Raw genomic sequence first — 27335 nt, 5'->3', positions numbered from 1 at the left:
TTACACTTGGGCTGGAGAAAAGATTAGTTTAAGAAAAAGGCTTATTAATGCTACCCTAATTGTCACATGTCAAGAAATCTTGCAGGTTAGAAATAGTTTTTAAAAATAAATGAAATTTTCTCTACATTGAGGACAGGCAAAAAATTTAGTGCTAAATGAAACTAAAAACTGAAACACCGATGTCAAATCTCAGTGTAATTGAAAAATTCTTAGCTTTTCTGAGAGAAGCCTAAGATGGCTGCTTCATAAAGAAACCAGGCTCTTCTAGAATTCAAAAATACAGACTCATTTTTACTTGAAATAGTCCCAAGCATAAAAATTAGCCAAATGCATCTCATAAGACTGCTTCAGGTTCACAGGGAAATATGTGATCCCATCACATAATTGGTGCTTAAGCATTCATTCATTCGTGTTTCCCTCTGACTTTTATAAAATGTTTTTATTTATTAGTCCTTGCTTCTCCCTTGAAGGTATTAATCCCATTTTTACAGTTGAAGGAACTGAGGCCCAGACAAGTTTGATGCCTGTTGAAAAGTCTAAGTGGTTCAGTTCAGTTCAGTTCAGTCGCTCAGTCATGTCTGACTCTTTGTGACCCCATGAATCGCAGCACGCCAGGCCTCCCTGTCCATCACCGGCTCCCAGAGTTTACTCAAACTCATGCCCATCGAGTCAGTGATGCCATCCAGCCATCTCATCCTCTGTCATCCCCTTCTCCTCCTGTCCCCAATCCCTCCAAGCATCAGGGTCTTTTCCAGTGAGTCAACTCTTCACATGAGGTGGCCAAAGTACTGGAGTTTCAGCTTCAGCATCAGTCCTGCCAATGAACACCCAGGACTGATCCCCTTTAGGATGGACTGGTTGGATCTCCTTGCAGTCCAAGGGACTCTCAAGAGTCTTCTCCAACACCACAGTTCAAAAGCATCAATTTTTCGGTGCTCAAATTTCTTCACAGTCCAACTCTCACATCCATACATGATCACTGGAAAAACCATAGCCTTGACCAGACAGACCTTGGTTGGCAAAGTAATGTTTCTGCTTTTTAATATGCTATCTAGGTTGGTCATAACTTTCCTTCCAAGGAGTAAGTGTCTTTTAATTTCATGGCTGCAATCACCATCTGCAGTGATTTTGGAGCCCAAAAAAATAAAGTCTGACACTGTTTCCACTGTTTCCCCATCTATTTGCCATGAAGTGATGGGACCAGATGCCATGATCTTAGTTTTCTGAATGTTGAACTTTAAGCCAACTTTTTCACTCTCCACTTTCACTTTCATCAAGAGGCTTTTTAGTTCCTCTTCACTTTCTGCCATAAGGGTGGTGTCATCTGCATATCTGAGGTTATTGATATTTCTCCTGGCAATCTTGATTCCAGCTTGTGCTTCCTCCAGCCCAGCATTTCTCATGATGTACTCTGCATATAAGTTAAATAAGCAGGGTGACAATACACAGCCTTGACGTACTCCTTTTCCTATTTGGAACCAGTCTGTTGTTCCATGTCCAGTTCTAACTATTGCTTCCTGGTCTGCATACAGGTTTCGCAAGAGGCAGATCAGGTGGTCTGGTATTCCCATCTCTTTCAGAATTTTCCACAGTTTATTGTGATCCACACAGTCGAAGGCTTTGGCATAGTCAATAAAGCAGAAATAGATGTTTTTCTGGAACTCTCTTGCTTTTTCGATGATCCAGTGGATGTTGGCAGTTTGATTTCTGGTTCCTCTGCCTTTTCTGAAGCCAGCCTGAACATCTGGCAGTCAGGTTTAAATCTTAGTTCAGGCTGGCCCAAGGGCGATACTTAAAGGCATTTGCCTTTGCCTCCAGCATGCCACTCACTGTGTCTGACTCTTTGTGACCATGGACTGTAGCCCACCAGGCTCCTCTGCCCATGGGATTCTCCAGGCAAGAATACTGTAGTGGGTTGCCATTCCCTTCTCCAGGGGATCTTCCTGACCTAAGGATTGAACCTGGGTTTCCTGCATTGCAGGCAGATTCTTTAGCATCTGAGCCACCAGGGAAGCCCTGCCTCTAATACAGAAGATTTACACTCTTTTATACCAGTTCCTGTGGCTCTCAGGAAAAGGCAGTAGTACATCAAAGTACAAGTAAGAGAAATTATTCATTACGGAACATAACCAGAGTCTCTATTCAGGCAGAATCCCTGTAACTGATGACTCCTTTGGGGTATACCATCTTTCTATAGCCACAGGAACTTCCTGTATCCATTTGAACTTCCAGTATCAATCAATTTTCATTACACAAGTTTTTAAAAAATTTGAACAATGGACATTGATGTTGGGTACTCACTTTTTATCCCTACTGTATGAAGTTTCACATGTCAGTTCAAACTAAACAATTTCACACTGGTGGTATGTCCTAGGTCCTAGTGAAGGATGTTCTTGTATACTAACTGAATGTTTGCTGTGAACTCTAGAAGGGAATAAGGAGGCCTAGCTAATAGAATGTAGTGACTGTGGAGTTAGGGACTAGATTAGATGAAAAACGAGCTTGGCGTGAAAAGCTGGACATGAAGGGGGTAAAGTTTTTTCTAGAATGTGTTGAGTCCTGGAGAGTGTCACACTGATCACAGCAGCTAATGTTTATTGAGCATTACTCTATGCCAGGTACATTTAAGTGCTTACTTGTATTTACTCATTCATTTAATCCTTACAACATTCCTATGAGGTAGGTTCTACTATTTTCACTATTTTGCAGGTAAGCAACCAACAGAATTTTAGTCCAGCCAATCTGACAGCAGAAAGCCTAAATTCTGCTTCAAAAAAAGATGGCATAAGTGCTCTGGAGGCTAAAAATGTCCAATGTAGACGTGGTTCTAGAAAGTTCCATCTGCTAAGTGTTTTTGTATATTGGGAGACATGATATAGCCCCAATGGAGGCTGCTGAAAAAATGGAAGACTCTTGAATGTGCATTATAAGCCCACATGACCAGAGCATATCAATTTTATGAAGTAATCTGTAGTCACTGTTACTTGCTTGTGTTTAATCTCCAGTGTAAGAGAGGCAGGGGAAAGGTAAGCTGATGAAGGGAAAAGTGTAGTAAAGTAAGACAGAAGGCAAATGATGCTGTGTTTTTGACTTGTCAATTACTCCCAGTTTTGAGGAGAGGCCGTCCTTTCTGGTGCCAATGAGGAAAATGTCTACTTCTATGCTTGTTCCTTTAACAACCTGATCATTGGGACCCGACTATGATGCAGGTTTGAAAAATGAAACCAACATTTTTATTATCCTAGTAGCATTGGGCAAATTGCTGTTTGCAAAACTGTTCTATGTATATATGTGAAAAGCAAAGTATCTTACTCTGACATACGTAATTAAATTAAGAGCTGAAACTGGTTCCCAATAACACAGGCCTCAGTGGTTAGAAGGTTAATTCCAGTAGGCTGAAGAGGCTTTCCTCTCTTACTGATATATTGGGAGTGCGTACTCAGTCAGAGAGTATTTATTACATTCAGCAGAACCTCATTAGCTACTCTGGATAAATAACCTCATTAATGACATAGCATGAAGTAGATAGATGCTTTTGAAATAAGATCAAAAGGAGCAAATAGATAAAAAAGATGTAGTAACCTGGATATAATTTTTCTGACTAATATTTTTCATAATATGTATCTACAAAGGCAGCTGGAGTGGTTAGATACTCTAGAAAGAGGTCAGGTTTCATACACTATTTTTGAAAATCACATTCATATCCATATTATTATATCCTTATAAATAAATCACTCAGGTATGAGGGCATATATTAACCTGATTAAGAAGAGGAAGAACTGAAGCCCAGCATGGAAACACTACAACACAAGGAGTTTGATTTCTTAGGGGCACTGTTACTTATCAGTGGCAAATTACCATGGCTCTTATTTGTCTGAGCAGGCCCAACTTTATTTCAGTCTTGAGGACTACGCTATTTTCCATTCTGTAACCCCAACCCTAAATGCAAGAAAAGCATGCTATAGTGGAATTTGGGGAGAAGTTTTAAAATTTTATTAAAGAGCATTGTTGTTCTTTCTCACTAGACTTTTCCATACCAAATTTCAATCTAGGCTTAAGGTATTTAAAAAAAATATGATTAAAATTAAGGAGGCTTCCCTGGTGGCTCAGATGGTAAAGAAGCTGATTAAAATTAATGTTGTACAACAAATAAAATAGAAAAATTCCAGTTAAATTATCATTTGAAACAAAGTAACTTGCTTTAATATTACCTTGAAGCAGTAACTGGGTGAAGCAAAATGGCAGAGACTACATTCCCAAATATCTCTACCCACCACAGTCCCAAGACTGTGGTTCTCTAAGGACATGAATATAAATGCACAGAATAACATTATTATCTCAGTAAACATCTCCACAGGAATTGAGTGATTTGGGAACACTACCAATGAGAAAAAGTGGAAATGTATTATATATTTAAAAAATTCCTTATGGAACTTCATAAAAAAGAAGGCAATATTCTAACTCTTAAGTACAGAATTTGTAGTAGACTGATAACTTTCTAATGGAAAAGGAGACTAGTTTATCCATCTTTGGAATTTGAAGATTTGCTATTAGACAGTGTGGTTTAGGAAAAGACCTGGTGTAGGAGTTGGGATACTGGAGTTTAATGCTATTAACCAGCTGAATGACTTGGAGTATATATTTAATTCTTTTGGATCTCAAGCCTCATATTCTTTTTTTTTTTTTTAGTTCTACCACTTTATTGCTACCAACCCATTCCCCTCCACCCTCGTGCACACATGCTCAGTCATGTAATCCCATGGACTTCAGCCTGCCAGACTCCTCTGTCCATGGACTTTTCCAGTCAAGAATACTGGAGTGGGTTGCCATTTCCTTCTCCACGCCTCATATTCTTAAATGAGGAAGCTGGATTTGGTCATCTTCAGGGCTCCTTCCACATCTAAAATTACACCTTAGAGTCAACTTGCAATTCACTCTGAGGAAGAGTTAATCAGTGCATCTGAATGCACTGTAGTTGGTGCTGGGGACACAAAGATTAAAAACAAGCTTTCTACCCTCAAAGGTTTACAATCTTGGGGACTGTTAAAATGACAGGGTAGTATATGCAGAATATTATGCAGTCACTTGGGCTTCCCTGGTGGCTCAGATAGTAAAGAGGTGGCTTGCAATGATTGAGACCTGGGTTCGATCCCTGGGCCAGGAAGATATCCTGGAGAAGGGAATGGCTACCTACTCCAGTATTCTTGCCTGGAGAATCCCACAGACAGGAGTGTAGCGGGCTATGGTCCCTGAGGTCGCAAAGATTCGGACACGACTAAGCAACTAACACTTCCACTATGCAGTCACTTCATTATATCTGTTTTATTATTCATAAAACTTGTGGGCCAGAGAGGCTTAGCAGACTGTGAGCTTTGCCTGCTAATCCTCAGGCTACAGCTGACTCACTATAAACATCTGTGTAAATTACTCTCTAGATCTGTTTTTTCTTTAAAAATAATCATACGAACCCGACTGAAAGTGATGCTGGAATACAACAAAGGCTTGTATATTCTGTACATTTTTATGGATAGCATGTGTCAGAGGACAATGTTGGGTGTTGGGGCAAAGCAGTTGGCAGGTGCCTCATGTAGATTAATATTAATATATCAATACATTATTATTGGCTGCAAATAAATCGATATAGTAAACGACTACCAACAACAAATTAATTTTGCTCTCATTTTAATTTAGAGGTGACAAGTAACAAGTCCATTTTTGTGCAAAAAAACATGTCTCAGCCCTTGAAGTACCATGATAAGCAGTAAAAAGCCATGCAAATATCACATATTCAACATATTAAAAACTTGGATGAACTATAAGTATTTCTTAGATGTGTAGAGTAAGTTGAAAACACAAATGGTATAAAGAATGCAGGAGCAGTTTCTTCTGCTCAGGCTAAGGACAGACGTTCTTACAATTAGATCTGCCCCAAAAGGATGTCTATTTCAGAGTCCAGAGGTACCCACCCATCTTTGCAGGGCCCAGTTGATGCTCTGTTAGGTTAAAGGTCACCAATGATGAGATTCTTATCTTGTCTGAATTGAACCTTAAGTGGATAAATTCAGGTTCAATTCTGAGAATGTATGATTAGATGGAGTGATTCATAAGTATTTGAATGATAGAAGCATGATAGATACAAAATAAGACATTAGGGATTAAGAAAGATGGAGTATATCACAAGGGGAGTGGTGTGGGATGGAGGAACTGGTTTCATTTTGTTCTTTCAAATATGCTGTTTTTGGCCTTAATACTTATGCCCTGATTTGAAACCTAAATTTCAGAACCCTGAAACTCAAAAGCTTTGGCTGTATAAGTCTAAAACCAAAACGACTCATTTGTTACCAGCTGTTTTTAGTGTCCTCCATTCTCTAAGGCGGGAGGGTGGAAGGGCCTAGCGGCAGGATGGGGCAAGGCTTCTGCACCCAGAGAAGGACTGTATGTGTGTTGCGGCTTGGATAGGAGAGGCGGTCCTCCACTAATATCTCAAAATATTATTCCGCTACAATAATACGGTGAGTGTGATGAGTTGGTTTGAAAGCCTTGCGAAAAACTCGTCGGAAATCTGGAAAATGGTGAGAATTCTTGACTGAGGAAACTCAAGGGTCAGAAGAAGTCATCTAAACTGACGCCTTCCTCTGCCAAATAACAGCCAAATAACAGTTTTCTGGACCGCTTCTTGCCGTCATTGACTTAGGTTCACTTAGCTGACGCTTACTGTCCTTCGAAGGCTGGTGACCTGAGCCCTGGACTTGCTCAGGTGCCAGCCTGAGCCCGAAGCTCAGAGAGCGGCCCTTGGTTTCCTGTGTGTGGTCTGCGGGCGCACAAATGTGTATCACCGACCATGCAGCAGTCGAAGCCTTTAGAACAGCCCATTTGTGACGAAGGAGGAGGAAATGTGTTGTCGCTGGAAAAGAAGAGCATTTCGAAAATAAGGACAGAATGGATTGCTGTGACTTGTGCAAGAAAGAATTTGTTCCTCACTAGAGGGTTTGCTGGAAATAAAGACGCGGCGATTCTTTACCAGTCTCTAGCTGCAAGACACAGCCAGCAAGAGAAGTCCCAGTCCAACTTCGTCGCGGACTGGGCTCCCGTAGAGAGCCGCTCGGAGGCGTGAGAGACAAGCAGGAGACTCCGACGCGTCGAGTCAGCGGGGAAGAGCTGGTTCCCCTACTCAGTGCAGCGGGAACAAGCCTCACCAACAGCTCTTCCCCTTCTCGGTTCTTCGGGAAACACTTCGCTTGCTTTGTTTCAGACGCCGACCCATCTTTCTTGGTTGGTCTACAGCTCCACCAGTCCTGCCCACCAGAGGGCGGGGCTCCAGGGTCAAGGTGGACCAATTCCCCAGCCTCGCCCCTACACGCGCTTTTGGACCCCCGGGGCTGAGTGACAGCGGCCAGGTCCAACCTGCTATGCGGGAGCATGGACCCCGCCAGGGGCGGTACGGGGACGAGGCGCCGGGGCCAATCGTATTGGACTTCAGGGGGCGGGGCCTCTTTGCCAGCTCCAGACCAGCTCTCTCCGCACTCTCTTTGTCAAATGAGAGACCCGGGTGGGCGGCCCCTCAGCCGAAGTTCAGCCAATGGAGGAGGCGAGGTGGGCGGGCCGAGAGTGCCCGGCGGCGGGTCCTCAGCTCTCAGCCGAGGTGCGGCGAGCCGGTGGGGGGACCGCGAGGCGAGCGCGGGAGCTTGGGCGGCGAGAGCGGTGTGAGCTGCCCGAAAATGCACTCGGATGCCGCCGCTGTCAGTGAGTAACAGAGAACCAGCCGGCTGGGAGCGGGCGGCTGCCAACACTCTCCGCTCATCTCCCGCAGTCCCCGCCCCGCGCCTCCTGTCCCGAAACGCGCCGGGATCCCCTGCCCGGGAGCCACCCCTTCCCCTCCCGGGGCCGGGGCGGGCGGTGACGCTGCGGGCGGCGCGGGGGGAAGGGGCCGGCCTGCCGGGGGAGGGCGGAGGTGAGGGGGGTGGGGACTGGCTCCATTTCAGTGTTGGGGGAAGGGGGGGGCGGGACGTGCGATGAAGGGCCGGGACCAGAGTGTCCCGGGTGAATGGAGGTGGAGGCGGCGGCGGGCGCTAGCGAGCAGGGTTGGGGGTTGGCACCGACGGGGGTAGAGAGAGAGGGAGCGAGCGAGCGAGCGGGGCGCAGGGGTGAGGATTTCCTAGGGGCTGAGCGGTGCGGGCGGCTCCGTGAGAAAGGCGGGTGAGTGCTAGGGGAGCGCGGGGGCGGGGACAATGGGAAGAAGGGCTGGATGGCGGGGGTGGGGGGGAACAATGGGGTGGAGGATTGGGGGCAGCGGCCGTGCGGGGCAGGAGGGCAGGCGAGGAGATGAGGGCTGATGTAATGGGAAAGCGAGATGGTGGGAGGGATTGGGGTGTGATGGGATAGTTGGGGAGTCCGGCGGGCAGGAGGGCCATAGGAAGCGTGGAGGGGTAGAATTGGGAGTGGTGAAGAGGGGCCGACGTTGGGGTAATAGGATGGAGCAGGTGTTGGGAACATAAGGAAATCGGGAGTGAGAGGAGAGGCAGAACGTGGTTTGGGGTGACAGGATGGGGGCAGGGGTAGAGGAGGTGCTGTGGGGGTGAAGAGCTAGTTGTGAGGGAAGAGAGGCTGGGAGGGGCCGGGGCAGGGGGAACGCTGTCTTGTCCAGATTCTGCCCGCGCGGGGCTCGGGGGGGAAGGTGTCGGACTATGTGTCTGGGGGAGGTGTATCCTTCCCTGGATTAAGGCTGGGTCCCTTGAAGGGGAGCCTTGCGCTTCGGGGTATAAGGGGGGGCGGGGCTGGCGTGGGGGGGCGGGGGAGGTGCCCTGAGGTTGGCGCTTGCCGCGGTTTCCCCTGAGCGGCGGGAAGCGAGGTCAACGCTGGCGCGGGCTATAGCTGCGGGACTGGGAGGCGGGGCAGGGGAGCAGGCTGCGGGTTTTGCGCCGTGGGTGCCGGAGGGGTCGGGCCCTGGAGTCCAGGGGCGGGGCGGTGGGGGGTGGGGGGTCCCTGACGGTCCGAGAATTTGGCAGTCTGTGACGCAGTTGTCTAATTTCTGATCGTCAGGTGTGGAGGCTGGTGCTTCGGGATCCGCTTCCCTGCCGGGAGGGCCGGACCACAAACCCAGCGCAGCGCCCGCGGGGCGCGACCTCTTCCAGCGGTTCGGAGAGGGCGCTTTAGGGGTTTCCTTTAGGGTCTGGCCCCAGTCGCCGGGTGTGAAGGGGAAAGGCGGTCCCGCGGAATTCTGGGACTTGTAGTCCGGACCGCGGTTGGGTTGGGTGCACGTGGGTAACTGTGGAAACGAGTCCCAGAATGCAGCGCGCCCCTCGGAGCCTCCCAGCTCCTCTAACTCGTGTTTTATTCCCCGCGGACCTTAGCGCCCTCCAGTGAGGCGCTCCTGTCCCCTGGGACCCTCTCCCCGTGTCAGCGGGTGGGCGAGAACCAAGCCAAGTGCAGTCCTTTCACACTTGGGTTCTTTATCTCCAAGTTGAATATTTCCCACTTGCATTTGGTGCCCTTACTTGTAGAATAAACGCTTAGTCTTGAACCATTTAGTGCATAGGTTGTGGAAAAACATTGAAGATGCGACGCAGTTTAAAGCAGCGTTTAGAATAGTGTGTATTTGTGGCTTCCTGTGTGTATAAACATCAGGTTAAAAGGTTCCGTCTTAGTTAAATCTAGGGATGCAGTGGAGACACGTAAAAACCTTGTGAAGATAGTATAAATTATGTTTGCAGTTCTTGGGCCGTTTGGATTGCCAAAGGATAAGGGGACTTTTGGGGGAAAGATGGTCTTCAATTTAGTGTGTGCATGTACGTGTGTGCGCCCTGTCGCTTCAGCCGTGTCCGACTCATTGGTGATCCCGTAGACTGTAACCCGCCAGGCTCCTTTGTCCATGGGATTTCCCAGGCAAGAATACTGGAGTGGGTTGCCACTTCTACTCCAGAGGATCTTCCTGACCCAGGGATCGAACTCAGGTCTCTTGCGTCTTCTGCAATGGCAGGCATATTCTTTACCACTCTGCCACCAATTGAGAGCTGGAGGTGGCTTAATGGAATTGCGGTGAAAATGATCTCATTTATTTAAGCCAGCGTGACAATGTGAAGATGAGCAAAGGGAATATATGATGTCTTCGGTTTCCGAAGAAGCATGGAAAGCGAATGAGCCTAGAGGAAGGTAAACTCAGTGGAGGGAACCTTAGGTTTTCGTGTGTTTTTCTTCAGTGTTGGAAACCATCCTTCCAGCCTATAGCCTCTGCAGACATCACATCCTTTGCCAGTTCCCTTTACCGTTTATATGCGATGACGACTCCAAAACGTGTAATGTGGAGGGCTACAGGTTAGCTCAGAAATGACAGGAGTTTTTTTAATGTGATGTATAAGGTATTATGAAACCGTTGGTAGCATGGTCACTAGAAGAGTATTGTGATGACCCTGATGATAAAAATTTTACCAAGAAGTCCAAAGACTTGTTAACTGTCTAGTATGGTTACAAATATACTGAACGTGAGTGCTTGACTCAGTGAACTCATATGATTTGTTTCATAATGGCTGAAAAATTGGGCAATGTGTGATTTTATCAGGAAAAGATTTATACCTGTTTTATATTTTACTTAAGCTTATGGTGACATATCCAGGAACTCCTTTGTGATATGTAAATATTTAACCTGGTTATGTTTTCCTTTTTTTAAATGTGTGTGTGTGTCATGAAATTTGCTCTTGTAAAGGGTGAAGTGTATGAAGTTGAAAACAGGAGCTGTAATTGTCTTTAAGGTGGTGTTTTTTTAAAAAAATATTAGGCCAGTCATTTTGTTCCCTTTTCTCTTTTTTCAATTTCATCCTAAAGGGCAGGTGCCCTATAGATACACGTGACACTCTCTCTTCCCTAGCCCTCAAACCCCGGGTTCCTATACATGATTATCGTAGCTCCTTTCTGCTATGGTTTTCAGGTTCCTCTTTGATTTTTGGCCTCTGGGGAGGTGGTTTTGTTTTCTTATGAGCTTACTTATGCATTTAAACAGATGTTTCTTAAACTTTACCCAGAACTTTTGCGACTGTTTCAAGCAGATGGTTCCAACTTAAGGATGGTTTGACTTCACAGTGGTGCTCAATCAATATGCATTTGATAAAAACTGTACCCTGAATTTTGGATTTTGATCTTTTCTCAGGTTAGTGATGTACGGTATTATATTCTGACGCTTGAGCGGCAGCCTCGGCAGCTCCCAGTCAGACACGTAATCAGAAGGGTAAACAACCAGTAGACTTACAACCATTTTGTACCCAGACAACCATCCTGTTTTTCACTTTCAATACAGTTTTCAGTGAATTACCTGAGGGGGCTTCAGTGGTGGTCCAGCAGTTAAGACTCTGCACTCCCAATGCTGAGAGCACTGATTCCATCCCTGGTGGAGGAACTAAGATCCTGCATGCCACATAGCTTGGCAAAAAAAAAAAAAAAAAATTACCTGAGATAGTCAATATTTTGTTATAAAATAGGCTTGAAGTGAGATAATTTTCCAGCTATGTGTTAACATAAGAGTTCTGAACATGTTTAGGATGGGCTAGGCTAAGCTGTTATCTGTAGGTTAGGTTTATTAAATGTGTTTTTGACATAGGATAGTCTCAGTTAAATAGTGGATTTACTCAGGGCGTAACCCCATCATAAGTAGAGAAAGCTCTATAGTGGGAAAATTTTCAGGTTGTTTTACCAGTAATATTGCCAGAAAAGAAGGAGCTCCTCATTTTCTCCCTTGGAAGAGAAAATGGTAACCCGCTCCAGTATTCTTGTCTGAAAAACCCCATGGACAGAGGAGCCTGGTGGGCCACAGTCTATGGGGTTGCAAAGAGTAGGACACAACTGAGCTCACATTTTCCACTTCTGAGAATTTCTGTATTTTTGTTTTTTCTTCTCTTCTTGCTCCCAAGAAGTACCCCTGTTAACACTTGATCACATTTTTTCAAATGTTATTTATCATTATATCCATTTCTCTTTAACTGCTCCCAGAAGTGCTTATTGATTGCTTTTTTCCTGAGTATCACATATGTTTGCATTGCTCTCATCTCAATAATAATAGTCTTGTGTAGTCAGCAGTGTAAGTAAATCATGGCTTCAGAAACTGACCTCATGATAACTTTGTTGTGTGATTTAGGATGCCTCTGGCAGATAAATACTCAGTCAAAAGTGGCTTAAGTGATGGAGCTTATTTTTGTTCAGTAGCAAGAAGTTTAGAGATGGATGGTTCTAAGGCTGGTACAGAGTCTCAGTATGTCTTTTAAGAATCTAGGCTCTTTGTATACTTTTTCCCTTTATTCTTAGTATTTTGGTTTATCAGGAGCCTTAGGCTCATTGCCTCATGTTTGCAATGTGGTTGCTGTAGCACCAGATATCATGCCTATGTAAGAAAAGGATGAAAACAGCATATTTCCTTACAGTTCCCTCCCTTACAGAGAAGAATCTTTTCTGGAAGATCACCTTGGAGACTTTCTCTTTAGTCTCATTGGGTAGAATTGACGTCATGCCACTACTAGTTGTAAGGGAGATGGGGAAGGTGAAACTCTGGCGCATTTTTTTTTTTTTTTTTAAGTCTGGCATTTTTAGCTTCTGTTGTGGGTTCCAGACTTCCCTAGGGCAGAAGAAAGGAGATGACAATGCTATGAGTTGGCAGCCTATAGTTATATCTCTGAATCAGCTACTTTGTCCAACTGTCTTTGACTTGGTCTCAATCATTTTTATCTGTTGATTTATTTTCTGCCACATTCTAAAATAATTAGAGGCAACTTTAAAATTCTGTCAAGAGAAAGAAAATACAGATTTACAGGCTACACATAAATGCTTGCTGTATGTTAGAAATGGGCCGTATATTTGGCTCTGAGCTTCCTAGTAGCCAAAATAAAGATGAAAACAAGACCAATTCATTTTTTTCATTTGTTGAATGAAACTGCAGTTCATTTAATAACCCAAGCTGGAAGCTTAGACATTGCTCATCCTCTCTTTTCTTGGTTGGTAGCGAGTGCAATCTTGCATCTCTTCCTATGCCTGTTCCATACTGATTGCCATTGCCCTAGGTCTGAGCCATCCTTTCTAACCAGTAATCTTTTTGTCAGGCTTAGCCTCCTGTTTATCCTTTTCATCATCAGTTGAATATCTTTGTCCTTAAGACCCCACTACTCCAAACCTCAAAGGCTCACAGTTGCTTACAGATGTCTCGAAGCTGGGGTTGAACTGGTTCTGTAGTTTAAGCTCAGCTTCTTTCCCCTGAACCCTCCCCCTCCCTCTGCACTCAGCGCCACTTCTCTTCCTTGTTCCGTTTTCCCACTCAAGCAGACTCTTTCCCTCCACCGAATCTCCAAGGACTGTTGACTTTTATTCTCAGTTTTATCTTATTTAACAGTAGCTGTGTGTTTGCTTTCTTGTCCCTTTTCCAGTTAGACGATAACTCTCTCTTGAGATCTGGGCCTCTGCCTTAGTATTCATGCCGTGGTCCAGTGCATTGCATTGCTTAGGACCTCAAATATGTAATGAACTGAACTTAGATGGTCAACTCTTGAGCAGTTAGTGAATTATCTGAAAGATATTAATGCTTCCTCCTGCAATTCTGCTCTGAGATGTCTTTTGTTATCTTTAGGTTTTTCTTCCAGGAATACAAATTTTCACTTATTCATTCTCTGCCCTTTTTTTGGACAGAGTTGTCCTATGCAAACCAATTTAAATAATATGTATTTTTAAATACATGCAGGTATCAGTTTTGAAGAATGTCTGTGGCATGGAGAAGTTCTCCAGAAGGGAGTAGCGCGCTGGTGATGTGCTGAGGGACAGGAGTGTGCCTGGGACAGTGTGTGTGTCCACTTCTGACCTGGTGTGTAATAGGCCGCTGTGGGAAGGCTTGGGCAGAGCTTGGCAGGTCTGTTGGTGAAGGGCCTGGAAGTGTCTGTCTCCCTTCCTACTTTGTTTTATGACCAGAGTCTGGTCCTAAGGGTTTTTTTTTTTTAATGTTAAGAATACATTAAGCTCTCCAAAGGCTTTCTTTATTTAGGAAGTAGACTGTGTTAGTTGGAGGTGAGTTTTCTGAGCCTCTGACATTAATGCTGACATCTCTGTTTAGGTGACCAGCTTAAATTACAGTCAGTAGGCTTTCATAGCATGTTCTTTTTTTTTAATTCTGAGATTCAGGTTAGCAGAAGTACCTCTTGAGAATTATTCTTTTAAGCAGAACATACATTTAAAGATATTTGTGGCTGGGACTTCCCTGGTGGTTCAATGGTGAAAACACCACACTTCCACTACAGGGAGCACAAGTTTGATCCCTGATTGGGAAATTAAGATCCTGCATGCTGTGCAGCCACCAAAAATAAAAACAAAACAAACAAAAAGTACTAAAAAAATAAATATTGGTGGCTATCAGTTCAGTTCAGTTGCTGTCGTGTCTGTCTCTTTGCAACCCCATGAACCGCAGCACGCCAGACCTCCCTGTCCATCACCAACTCCTGGATCTTACTCAAACTCATGTCCATTGAGTCGGTGATGCCATCCAACCATCTCATCCTCTCTCGTCCCCTTCTCCTCCCACCTTTAATCTTCCCCAGCATCAGGGTCTTTTCCAATGAGTCAGTTCTCATCAGGTGGCCAAAGTATTGGAGTTTCAGCTTCAGCATCAGTCCTTCCAATGAATATTCAGGACTGATCTCCTTTAGGATGGACTGGTTTGATCTCCTTGCAGTCCAAGGGACTCCCAAGAGTCTTCTCCAACACCACAGTTCAAAAGCATCATTTCTTCAGCACTCAGCTTTCTTCATAGTCCAACTCTCACATCCGTACATGACTGCTGTAAAACCCATAGCTTTGACTAGATGGACCCTTGGTGGCCATAAGAGAGGCTATTGTATTGGTGGCTATAAAAGAGGCTACAATTTTTGGCTTATGTTTCAAGTAGAAGAAAATACTGAAATGCATTTTAAATAGAATCATATATTTTAGCAATTGTCATATGACTGTTCAGATCTAAGGATCTTTTCTCTATCATGTCCAGTATTCTGGTAAGTATTTGCTGCTTTAGATTTGAATTGTTGTTTTTTTAATCCAAAAATGCTGTTAATGAGTTATTTTCAATCTAGGAAGGTAGGCTTTGTAGTTTTTGAAACTACTAATTAATATACTGGTGGTGGTGGTGGTGGTTTAGTCGCTAAGTCACCTCCAACTCTTTGTGACCCCCAGGGACTGTAGCCCACCAGACTCCTCTGTCCATGGCATTTTCCAGGCAAGAATACTGGTGTGGGTTGCCATTTTCTTCTTCAGGGTATCTTCCCAACCCGGGGATTGAACGTGTGTCTCCTGCATTGCAGGCTAATTCTTTATCAACTAAGTCACTGTAAAACATTAAATAATGCGTCAAAAGACCCCCACCTTCCCCAAATCACATTACCTCTGAGTATGATTCTTTTTACTTCCATCTTTGAGGATTGTTTTCCTTGTGAATATTTTTTGAAAACCTTTCATTGCTTGCTGTCTGTGTCAGTAGTATTTGCAAAGATGGTGTGTCATCCCTTTGTATCTGTGATGGCCTTTGCTAGTCTTTGGGGCCCTGGTTCTTCTTCTGATTGGGGAATTCTAACTGTCAAAGCAGAGCTGCCCAGACACACCCACACCAGAGTGTGATTCTGAAGCTGAAGGCAGGTCCAGGTTATGTCAGTGGTGCGCCCTGCCCTTAGATGTTTTGGTTGTACAGATGGTATGATTGGCCCTCTGGTTTTCCTGGAGATTGTGGGAACTACTAATAACCTTAAAAAAGAAAAATTGCTGTTCTGTTTAAGTTAGCTAGTTGGTTTCTAATGCTTGCAACTAAGAATTCTGACAAATTCAACATTCAGATCTATCACTGGTTGATACATGGCAGAGGCCATTGTGGAGAAGAGCAGTAATCTGCCTTTCCGCCATGCCTGGAGTCTGTTCAGAGTCCAAGAGCCCTGACTCGAGGTGATCCGAAAGACTGAAGGGGGTACTGAGGCAGTGTCCGTGGTAGGAGCTGCCGTTGTCAGTGGTCACGCAGGACTCTGAGGCATGCAGTCACCCCCCTGATCTCACCGTGTAGAGCTGCTGCTTCTGCTGTCTTCTCCAATCACATCTGTGTCCTCTCCCCCGCCCCCAAATTGTTGAGAGTGTTAGGTATGGAAATAATACTGGTAGAATGTTTATTTTGTTTAGCCAAAAATCATATCTAGTAGTCCTAATTGCTTTTTGGTTGACTTTATTGAGTGTAATTAATTTTACAAATTTGTACCCATTTGATAAATACGTGTGTGTGTGTAACCACCACAGTAATTAAGATATAGAATGTTTTCGTTACCCCTCAAAATGCCCTTGTATTCCCTTGCAGTCTGTACTTCTCTACATTCCACCACAATTTTTGGCTTTTAATATATATCAGCTTAGGCCTCCCCCATGTTATTTGATGATTTGTCATTTCGCTGTTTGTGAGGGTATTACAGTGTAAAAAGATATAATCATCTCTTCTTACTGAATTATTAAATCCAAAGAAAAACTAACAGTGCTGCATAAATTATAAATCTGACAATTAATACTTTACACATAGAATTGGCTTGAATTAGTTGACTTGTTCCCTTGAAAGATTTTTCTGGTGGATGGCTTTTCTGTGGACCAAAGGCATACAGTTCTAGGATTAGTTCCTTGGAGGAGATGATTTGTTTTCTGGGTCAGGTCGGGAGGCAGGGAAGCATAGTAGTTAAGTGTGGGCCCTAGAGTCAGAATATCTGGGTTCTGCCCCTGTTAGCTGTGTGACTGTGCATAAATTACTCAACTACTCTTCAGGTTCTGCATTCATAAAGCCACCTACTGTAGGGTATGGAGTTGTTCAGTCAAAGGTGTTTATTGAACACCTACTGTGTACTAGGCCCCCTTCTTCATCTGTCATGAAGTTTTCTTTCCAGCATGGGGAAAGAGGTGGGTAATAAGAGTGTGTTCCATGGTGATCAGTTCATTAGTTCCCATGTGTGAGCAGAGGGTGTTGTAGTTTCCGTGGCTTGGGCAGGGCAGCCCTGAGGGAGGTGAGGGGGCGTTCTAGGGAGAGGGAATACAAATTCAGAGACTCCGAAGAGGGGAGCAGACCTCTGTTTGTGGAATGGCAAACATGCAAAGTGAGCTTGGAGGGGAGTTGGGGGTTGGGCAGAGAGGAGGAGTAGGAGGCAAGATCCGGAGTGACCCTGAGAATTAAATTAGATAGAACACAAAATGTTTAGAGAAGTGCTTGGCACTTTTCCGTTTTTGTTGCTAATGATTACTGTGTAATGACAGTTTTCTTTCTTCTCTTTAAAAAGAGTCCCTCGAGGGACTTCCCTGGTGGTCCAGCGGCTAACACTCTGCTCTCCCAGTGCAGGGGGCCCGGGTTCTACAAGAGCTGCATGCCACAATTCAAGATCCCATGTGGCTCAGCTAAGACCCAAAGCAGCCAAATAAATAAATGAAAGGAGACCGTGGAGAGGAAAAGAGGTCATAAGAAAGAAAACGGGCAAGTGGAGCATTGCCTCACTCAGTCGCCCACCAAACCTTTGAGGGTTTTCCTGTAGCCGGATGCTGCTGCGACAAAGACAGCTGAGCCTGGCCCTTGTGTTTAAGGAGCTTCCTTCCAGTGCGTAGTGGTGGAGGCAGAGAAGTCCTGGGCAGTTAAAATATGGGACAGGGAAGGTTAGATGGATGCCCAGCATGCTTGGAAACAAATAGGTGGTCATTAAAATTAGACTTCAGGGAAGTGAAGTGAAGTGTTAGTTGCTCAGTCGTGTCTGAATCTTTGTGACCCCCTGGACTGTGTAGCCTGCCAGGGTCCTCTGTCCATAGAGTTCTCCAGGCAAGAATACTGGAGTGGGTTGCCATTCCCTTCCCCAGGGGATCTTCCTGACCCAGGGATCGAACCCAGATCTCCTGCATTGCAGGCAGATTCTTTTACCATCTGAGTCACCAGGGAAACCCTTCAGGGAAGGGTTAGTTATTGTGTAAGCTTAGCTTTTTTGAAGTTCTATTATGTGAAGGAAAAGATGGGTGTGTGCCTGCGGGGGTGAGGTGGGAGGGTGCTTTCCAAGTGGAGGGAGCAGCCTGGCAGTAGCAAAGGTAAGCCAGAGCCAAGGGGAATCAGGTGGAGGGGTGGGCAGGAGCCACATGGAGAGGGCTAGAGAGAGGCCCCAGGGAGTGGAAGGGAGGTGAGGGGTAAGAGAGAAATCAGAAGATGTGGGATGCAGGGAGAAAGGGGGAACAGAGCGGGGTCGGGGAGGAGAGGGACTGACAACGTGTTTATACACGGTGATTATTCGTGGGCTGTTCCAGTTGCCTTGCCTGCATTCATTCATTTACTCCTCACCCCAGCCCTTGAAAGTAGGAATATGAATGTACTGTTATCATCCCCATTTTACAGGTGAGGAAGCTGAGGTACAGAATGGTTAGCTAACCTTGTCGAGGCCCCACAGCTGGTGAGTGGTGAGTTGCGATGCTGACTCAGGCACTCTGACACTGGTGTTTAGGTGTGCACGACTGCTTGTGAAATATGTGTGCTTAGTTGTGTCTGGCTCTTTGGGACCCAGTAGACTCTAGCCCGCCAGGCTCCTCTCTCCATGGGATTTTCCAGGCACGAACACTCTGAAATAACACTGTTTTATTTGTGCGTTTCATTTAACCCTTTGGTGACCTGGCAGGCATATTGGAGTTCCGTGTTTTGTCGCTGGCCTATGAATGCTGATGGCAGAGCCTGTTGTTGTTATTATCTTTGTTTTGCATTTGGTTCTTTTCTTCTTGGAATGGCTCCCAACAGGGTCTGGGATGAATTCCTTCTTTCCCACTCCTCTTCTTTCATCTCTGCCATTTCACAATGAAAGTAGTCATTTAAAAATGCATTCTAGCTAGGCAACTGATTATGGCAAAGAAGAGTATTTCCATACTTGTCACTAATGAAATAGTCATTTTTAGTCTTAAAGATTTTATTTTAAACAGACATTTGTATTAAGTACCTTTTAAGCATATACTTTTTGAATATAGGAGATGCCTAACATTATTGCCGAAAAGCCAGAAAACCTATAGAGCTAACTAATGTCATTTTTGTGTAACATCTTCGAACTGATTTCTTATCTTTTTCTGTAGTTGAGGGTGAGTTTAAGTCTTTTTCCCCTTTAAGATCTTTCTACAGATTCCATTCCCAAAATTAGACCACAGATTATTTGTTCTTAATTAAACAGGAAGCTTGAGAAGGAGTGTTGAACATTCAAGTCTGGACAGCTGGCTATTGACATGAGAGTTTTAAAGACCCGTCCGTCCCCTTGTCGTTCCTCTGCCTTGTCTTTTTGGTCTTCTGGGTTCTGTCTGCCGTAGTCTCTTCCATGCTGAATAATGATAACAGGGATTAAAATAATGAACCTTGGTTGGTTCACAGTACGCGCCAGTGCTGTGCTGAGCGCCTGGCACACGCCCTGAGAGCCTGGTGAGGAGGGGCCTCCTTTTTGATTTAGTGAGGCTGGGTACCAGGAAGGGCCTTCAGCTGGGACACTGCGGAGCAGGGACTCGAACCCGGGGCCTTCCGAGGCCTCTTCTAACACTAGTGAGGTGAAATGGATCTGTGTTCTTCAGTGGGTAGGGTGGGGTGAAGCCAGTGAGTCTCGGGCCCTTTGTGTCTTGCTGGGGTGGGAGAGCAGCCAGTGTGGCCGTCCTGAAGTGGCCGGCCCCTTTCAGATGGTGGCATCAGCAGGCACACACAGGCTGTGCGCTGGTGGCCGGGGCGGGGTGGCACGCCACCTGCCCTGGATGCGGCTTCTCCTCCCGGCCCCTGTTCAGGTCCTGTGAGAGTCAGGAGGAAAAAGCCAGAAGCTGTGGTGTGCTTGGATGGCCTTAGCTTCAGATCCTGTGTTCAGAGAAAGCGCTGAGTCACCCACGATGACCAGGTCCCGTTCCTCGTCAGTTTCCTTCTTTCCGCGCTCACTTTCCTGACTTTGTGTCTTGGAAATAACAAGTATTTATTGATGAGGAGAGTGATGTTCATGCCTTCCTCCTCACTGTCCCTTGGTTCCTTTCAGTTTGCACCTCGGTTTTTGATCTTAAACAGCATGGATCTTCATCTTGTCCTCACACGGCGGGGCTTGCCGTGAATGGGTTGGACCCCCCTCTGGCCTGGCTGATATAGTGAGGTGGATGTGGATTGGGGGTGGAGGAGAGGCTGGGGGCGCACGCTCCTCTCTGTCTTTGTGTAGTCACCTGGGCTGCTTGAGAAGCTCCAACAAGTCCACTCCCGTTTTTGTTTGATTGACTGGATGGGGCCCCAGCCGTGACCGTTATTCGGCCGGCCTCCCCAGGTGATTCCGATGTGCAGCCTCTGGGTCAGTGTTCAGTAGCTCCATGTGTACACGGGTTTGCTTTGGGCTGTGGCGGGGAGGGTGCCAAGGCTGCGTCCAGGCCACCCTGCTCAGCATGCAGGTGACACTGGGTGACACAGAGCCCCGCTCCGGGGGCACCTGCTCTGCGCCGGGCAGTGTGCTGGGCGCGCTGCAGCAGGAGCTCGTCAGATCCTCGAAGTGGTCTCGTGAGGCAGGTGCTGTTAGCCCAAGATGTTCCTATTTCTAACACGTTAGACAAGTGTGCGGTATGAAGCTAACCCACAAAGCTGGCTTTTGGTTTTTCCTAGTTTTGCAGTGTGGAAACTTGTTTCAGATCTGTGTGTTTTGACAGTTTGGCCTCAGATGTGAAAATATTAGGTTTTACAAGTGAGACACGTGCTCACATAGCTCAGTGACTTACCAGTTGGTGTGCAGGAGTGTGAGTTGGTTCTAGAATGCCAGTTGAAAACACTGCTCTTATAGGGTCAGAAGTAGACTTCATTTTATGGTAGACTTTGTATTTTAAATCATTTTGAAGTAAAACTCGTTTTTAATGAATTTTTAAGCTTAAAACTGTATTTTGTAATTTTCTTTTAAAATGACATACATATGCTCTGTATATTTGTGCTCATGTTACAGATCCACCCTGACCTGTGATCTGACCCACTCTCTGCTCTTGGCTTCTGTAACCATCTAGGGTACGAAGCAAGCTGAATCTCAGCTTTTTAAATGTGCTCCAGGCTCATCATTGTGAAGCCCAAACTCAATACCCACTCTGTCCTTTGTGTGTTTCTCCTTTCCCTTCATGGTAAAGCTTTTGCAACAAGTTGTTTATGCCTGATAATAGATTGATCCCTCACCTCTTGCTCCAGCCATGCCTCATTTCATTCTTCACCACAGTTATAGAGTAACTTGCACATTGCTCAATTCAGTGGCTACTTTTTTTTTTCCCCAAGTTTATTTATTTATTTGGCTGCACCGGATTTTAGTTGCAGCATCCAGGATTTAGTTCCCTGCCCCGGGATCCAATCCAGGTCCTCTGCATTGGGAGCTCAGAGTCTTGACCTCCAGGGAAATCCCCAATGGGTACTTTAAAAGCATTTTTTCCCCTGTTTATTGGTACTTGTCATGTGCTAGGCTCGTGCTTTTCTAGGTATTGGGATAAAGTGGTGAACAAAGCAAAAGAAAATGCCTGTCATCATGGAGCTTGGGCTCCAGGGAGTGTGACAAAGGATAAAGATGTAAATATATATAAAATATATTGTCTGGGTCACAGAGGACCTCATATCTTATGATTCTATTGATAGAAAATGAATAGGCAAATCTGTAGGGGCAAACTGTAGGGTTAGTGGTTGCCTGATGATGTAGGGGTGAGGGGAAAAATGAGGAGTGATTGCTGATGGGGTGATAAAAATGTTGTTAAATAACATTGTGATGGTTGCGCAGCTGTGAATACACTAAAAAGCATTGACTTGTGCACTTTAGATGGATCAGTTGTATGGTATACGATTTCTATTTCAATAAAGCTTTTTAAAAGTCAAAAAATGAAGAGTACTATGTAAAAACCTAACTCTGGTGGGGATGGAGGTGCTGGTTTGGATAGGGAAGTCAGGGGACGGAGGCCTCTGGATGAGGTGACATCTGAAAAGGTATTTCCGTGATGTCAGCATCAGGCCAGTGACCACAGAGGTGGGAAAGAGGAGGAGGGCATATTAAATAAAACAGACCCTGAGCTAGGGGTTCACTTGAGTAGTCAAGAAGAGTGTGGCTGGACTGGAGTGAGCAGGATAATGAAGTGGGATGACTTAGGTCAGATCATGTAGGGTCTTGCACGGACTTGTTGGGAGTTTTTCCTTTCATGCGGCAGTCACAAATTCAAAATCTCATGATTACAACCTTATATTGTTACTCGTCCTTTGCAGGTTGGCAGGGGTCTCTTTTCCCCCTCACTGACATTCATATCCTCAGTGTACTTGAAATCTGTAGGAAAATGGTCTCCTGTTTGTAGAAGGAAAAAGAAAGAAAGTGAAAGTCACTCAGTCCTATCCGACACTTTGTGACCCTGTGGACTGTAGCTGGCCGGGCTCCTCTGTCCGTGGAATTCTCCAGGCCAGAATACTGGAGTGGGTAGCCATTCCCTTCTCCAGGGGATCTTCCCGACGTACGGATTGAACCCAGGTCTTCCACATTGCTGGCGGATTCTTTACCAGCCGAGCTACCAGGGAAGCTCTCTAGAAGAAAGGGCAGACCTAAACAGTGAATCTTAGTTACATACAGTACTATATACTTTTTCCATATCCCTGAGTAAAACTAAGGTTTCAGGAGCGTGGGCCCTGTAACCAGTGGCGTGGAGCACCCCTCAGCCTTCCATGTGGAATCGGCTTTAGAGAGACCCAGCCCTGCACCGCTGCATCTTGCTCTTGTTCTGTTCTAGAAACATGTAGGATGAATGCTGATTTTGATAACCTTAATTTTGTTTCACTTTTTTGGCAATGACATGGTAACGACCCCATGTTCTGTCCTCTACCTCCACCCCAAAAGCCATTACTGGTTTAGTTCGTCATTTTCATTGTCCTCAGAATGCATTTATCAGTACATGTCTGTGCATAGTGCTATATTAAAAATTTTGTACCTGAGAGCATTGCTTGCTGATTGACCAGCTGGAGTTTAGCTAATAATAAAATACTTTTGTGAATTCTTAGTGACAAGAAGAAAGAGGTGTATTTGAAATAGAAATAACATGGATGTTATGTTTTTTCTGCACCATCTTTTTTTTTTTTAAGTTGGTAGATTGTTTTTGACTTCACCAGTTTTATTATCTTCTTATTTAATAGTAAGGTTCTCTAACTTGGTGTGTTTACTAATTGACAGCTTTGGTGGGACATGCTGCTGCTCTTTACTCCCTGATGCTCCCATCAGAAATGAGTTAGAACGGAGGCATGGGCTTGGGAATGTGAATTCTCCCCAGCTTGGCCGCAGCTAGTTACCTGACTCTGCTTGTGCTAGTTTTCATAGCTCAAGGAGAACTTTTGGGACTTGGACAAAAGGACATGAACTTCCCTCACAGCTCCTGAAAGCAGTCTTGTTGGTTTTCCTCCTAGTGCAGTCACGTTTTATGTAGAGGTGATTTCTAAAGTCCATATCCAAGGTGAAAATCACCAGTATTAAAAATATCACTGGATGGATTTCCCTGGTGGTCCATTGACTGGGGCTTAACACTCCCAATACAGAAGGCCCGGGTTCCATCCCTGATCAGGAAACTAGATCCCGCATGCCACAACTAAGACCTGAGCAGTCAAATAAATAAATAAAAATATACTAAAAAAAATTACTGGAAATACTTTCAGAAGGTGCCCCCCCATTGCAGATTGTCTCTAGCACAACAGTGTTTTCCTCCGGCATTAGAACAGGTCACCAGCTCTTCTTCAGCTGAACACCAGTTGAAGCAGCTGGCTTATGTTTCGGGACTGTGCTTTATGAGAAATGCATCTCCTAAATACTCGGCTCACATAGTGTTGAGAGAGGCACGTGGAGGCTGAGCGGCCCAGCGGCTGTCAGAGTCCTGCTGCCCTGTGAAGGAGAGGCCTCAGGGCAGTTACTGGGACCATTGACTTGTCTTTCTCCCTCTTCTTTGGGCCAGGCTGTTGCCATGAATGGGTGTGGGTTAAACGTGGACGTCCTGCGGTCCGGTTGTACTCTCCACTTTCGCTGCCACAGACCACCCGAGGGCCCCAATCATTTCCCGCCTTGGTCACTACCAGTAGCCTTCATGAAACACCACCCTGAATCCAGGCCACACTTGCCGTTGGGCAGCCTTTCCGAAAAGGCTGATTTAAACACTCTTTGGCACCCAGGCTCAGAAGTGCTTCCAGCATTCTGCTGTGCAGGGTTAAGTACTCTCTGGATTCTGGGCGCGTCACTTGGTCTGGTGAAATTTCGTTCCGATCTCATGCCATAGTCGTGTGTCGTCTTCATGTGAGACAGCTGAACATGAGCTACCTTTGAGGGGGAATGCGTACCCTCGGATGCATACGGCCCAGTGGAAATACTCGTCCTTAGATTAACGTCTTAGACGGGGTTCAGAGCTGCCCTTTATCTGTGCTACCCTGCCTTGGAGTCTCTTCTATTACCATGCTGCTTCTCACATGTGAAGATCTAGTGATGTGAATGCCCCGAAATGCCAAAGCGTACTGAATTGAAGTCTTGATGCCTTTGTCCCTACATTCATTTATTCCTTGAGTATTTATTGAGTACCTGATGTGTGCCAGGCATTGCTTTTGGTACCGCAGAGAAGGTGCGGGGCCCTGAGGCCATAACTTCTCTTTAGCCTTCTCTTTAGCAGTGGACAAGAGCAGGTTCTGACCTTTGTGAAGCTTATATTCTAATGCTAGAGGAAGATGGCACCCAAATGTGACATAAAGTCTGGTGGTACTAATGCCATAAAGAGAAGTAAAGCGTGGTAATGGGATAGTGAAGAATGGGTCCTGTTTGTTGGGTCTGGCAAGGTTCTATAAGAAGGTAATGTTTCAGTGGCAACCTGATGAAGTGTGAGAGCAAGCCATTGTTGTTATTAGAGGAAAGAGGGCTCAGTGCAGAGAGAACAGTGTGTTCAAAGGCCCTGAGATAAGAGCTTGGTTGGAGCATTCACAGGATAGCAGGAAGCTCTCTGTGACTGAGAAGAGCGAGTGGGGGGAGATAGGTAAGAGATGAGATTGGGTAGAAGAGGCAGAGAAGGTGCGGGGCCCTGAGCCATAGCTTCTCTTTAGCCTTGAGTGCCGTTCCCTTCCACCTGTAACTTCTGAGGTTGGAATTAATTTTAATTGGTTCCACATGGTAGCTAGTTGCCCTCTGCTTGCTGAATAATTATCTCTTCCCTATTGATTTGAAATACCATTTAATCATATTCTGTGCTCATACATACACGCAACTATACAGACATGCGTAGACATGTTTATTAGCTCTCTTTCAATGATTTGTCTTATTGCACATGTACCATATTTTATAGTACTGTGCCTCTATATCAGGCCTTGGCAAACTACAGCTCATGATCCAAATCAGGCCCACCACCTAGTTTTCTAGAAATAAAGTTTTATTGGAGCACAGCCACACTCATTTGCTTGTGTATTGTTTATGGCTGCCTTTGAGCTCCAATGGCAAAGTAGTTGCAGCAGAGATCGGATGGTCCACAAAGCCTAAAATAAAATTTAAGATCTGGCACTCTGGCAGAGAGTTTACCAACCTCTGCTTTATATTATATATGGTCTGATAGGGCCTGTTCTTCATTCTTCATTTTCAACAATTTCTTGGCAAGTCAAGCATGTTTGTTCTTTTCAGGTGAACTTTAGACTCAATCTGCTAAGCTTGCCTGACTCCCTTCCCTTTCCCTCACCTCTTTTTTGGGGTGGGGAAGTGGGAAGTAGGGAGAATAGGAATTTGATTGCATTTAATTTTGCAGTTCAGTACAGGGTGAAGTGATCATCTTACGATACTGGGTCTTTCCATTCCAGGAATATTATCTTTGCATCTGTAAACTTTTATTGTTTCTTCCCTTGAATGTTGCACATTTTATTCCTACGTGTACTATTGCTTTTCCTTGCTATTATAATTGAGATCACCTCCCAGGTATATTAACAAGTGATTATTTATGGCATAAAAGAAGGGTTTGAATTTTTATGTATTTCAGTTGTTTCTGACCTTCTTGTGGAAGTAAACTCCTGTTAGGACTGATAATTCTTAAAGTTGATTCTTTTGGTTGATGGTCATTGTCTGAACTTACCAGTTTTTGTTTTATTCCTAATACATATGTCTCTCTATATTGTGGGATTCTATATACAAAGGGTAGTTTGGAGGAAGTGAATTTTGACCCTCTCAATGGTGTTCACTTTTTTTCTGTTATACAGGTCACAACAAATGATAATTATTAAAAAACCCAAAACAAACCCCCAAAACTCCCGGAAAACTTTATGCCACATCAGCGTTTGTTGATCATTTTAAAGAATACTCAGAAGATAATTTAGGCAAGTCGTTTATCAAGCATGCTGTGTCTTTCTGCAGAGCCATTTGTCACTTTTAATACAGAATGTTAGGTTTGCATGTCACACGTGAGAGAGTGACCCAGTGACTATGGTGGAGAGCCTTTTGATCACAGACTAAAGTTGACTTAACTGAGCATTTAGCCTTTAGAATTGAAATAGGAGCCAAAGGAGATTTTATGAATCAGTTAGTACTTTCCTAAATGCATTTCTGTAAAGCATGTGATCTTTACCCTTAACATCTATTCCTTAAGGATGTGAAATCTATTTTAGATTTCAAGGTCTATTACTTGCCCTGAGCAGTGAACAGATGAACCATGAATTCAATATGTGTTAACCTTTGTGGATTTATCTTTTAATGCCATTTTGGTCTTTTTTTTTTCCCCCTGAATTTGTGTCTACTCAGGTTTTTACCTTGATGAAACTAAAGAAACACTGTTTTGTTCATGCTGTTCCTTTTCTTTTTCCTTTTTTTTTTGATGAGATGATGATGAGGTGGTTATGATAGTAGACATGGGATATGGAAATAGAGACTTGCTGACATATATTATGTGACTTGTGAAATGAACATTGTTAACTTGCATCCTCTGTAAAGTGAAACTTGATATATAGAACCTTAAATGCTCTTGTATATTTTTTTTCCACTGCTGAGATATTCTTCCACCATCATTATGAAATCAGTTGGTGGTATATGAATGTAGACATACCATCATAGGGTGTTGAGATGTATCAGGCCATATGCCTCTGTCACAGAGGCAGCTGCAGCTTTGAGATCTTTGATGTGGGGCTTGACTTGGATCTACAGAAGTAGAAACCATTGTAGGTGGTTGGTGTGGAAAATGGTATAATCTGACAGTGATAATATCTTTTATTGGGCACTCACTGTGATCCACACATTACTCTGACTCTGCCACATCCAGGCATTGTAGTCTAATTCACAACTGAGGACATTGAAATTTAGGTTAAATAACTG

General features: G+C 44.7%; 1 protein-coding gene across 6 annotated transcripts in view; it reads left to right on the top strand.

Moving 5' to 3' along the window:
* Window positions 1-7611: 7611 nt before the first annotated feature.
* The window catches only part of DCUN1D4 (defective in cullin neddylation 1 domain containing 4), a 69231-nt gene continuing 49507 nt past the window's right edge, over window positions 7612-27335 (top strand). For 3 of the 6 annotated variants that reach the window (XM_065914333.1, XM_065914336.1, XM_065914335.1), the window contains exon 1: window positions 8117-8196. Coding sequence is in view for 3 of the 6 variants with exons in the window: in XM_065914330.1 (XP_065770402.1) it covers window positions 7719-7743 (25 nt within the window). In the remaining 3 variants the exon portion in view is untranslated. Of the gene's footprint in view, window positions 7744-8116; window positions 8197-10083; window positions 10150-27335 lie in introns of those variants that run through there. The other 3 variants (XM_065914330.1, XM_065914332.1, XM_065914331.1) reach the window with 3 other exon arrangements.

Source organism: Muntiacus reevesi, chromosome 22 (assembly GCF_963930625.1).
Source record: "Muntiacus reevesi chromosome 22, mMunRee1.1, whole genome shotgun sequence".
NCBI classification, from domain to species: domain Eukaryota; kingdom Metazoa; phylum Chordata; class Mammalia; order Artiodactyla; family Cervidae; genus Muntiacus; species Muntiacus reevesi.
The sequence above is the reverse complement of the archived record's forward strand: the minus strand, read 5'-3'. Positions and strand labels throughout refer to the sequence as shown.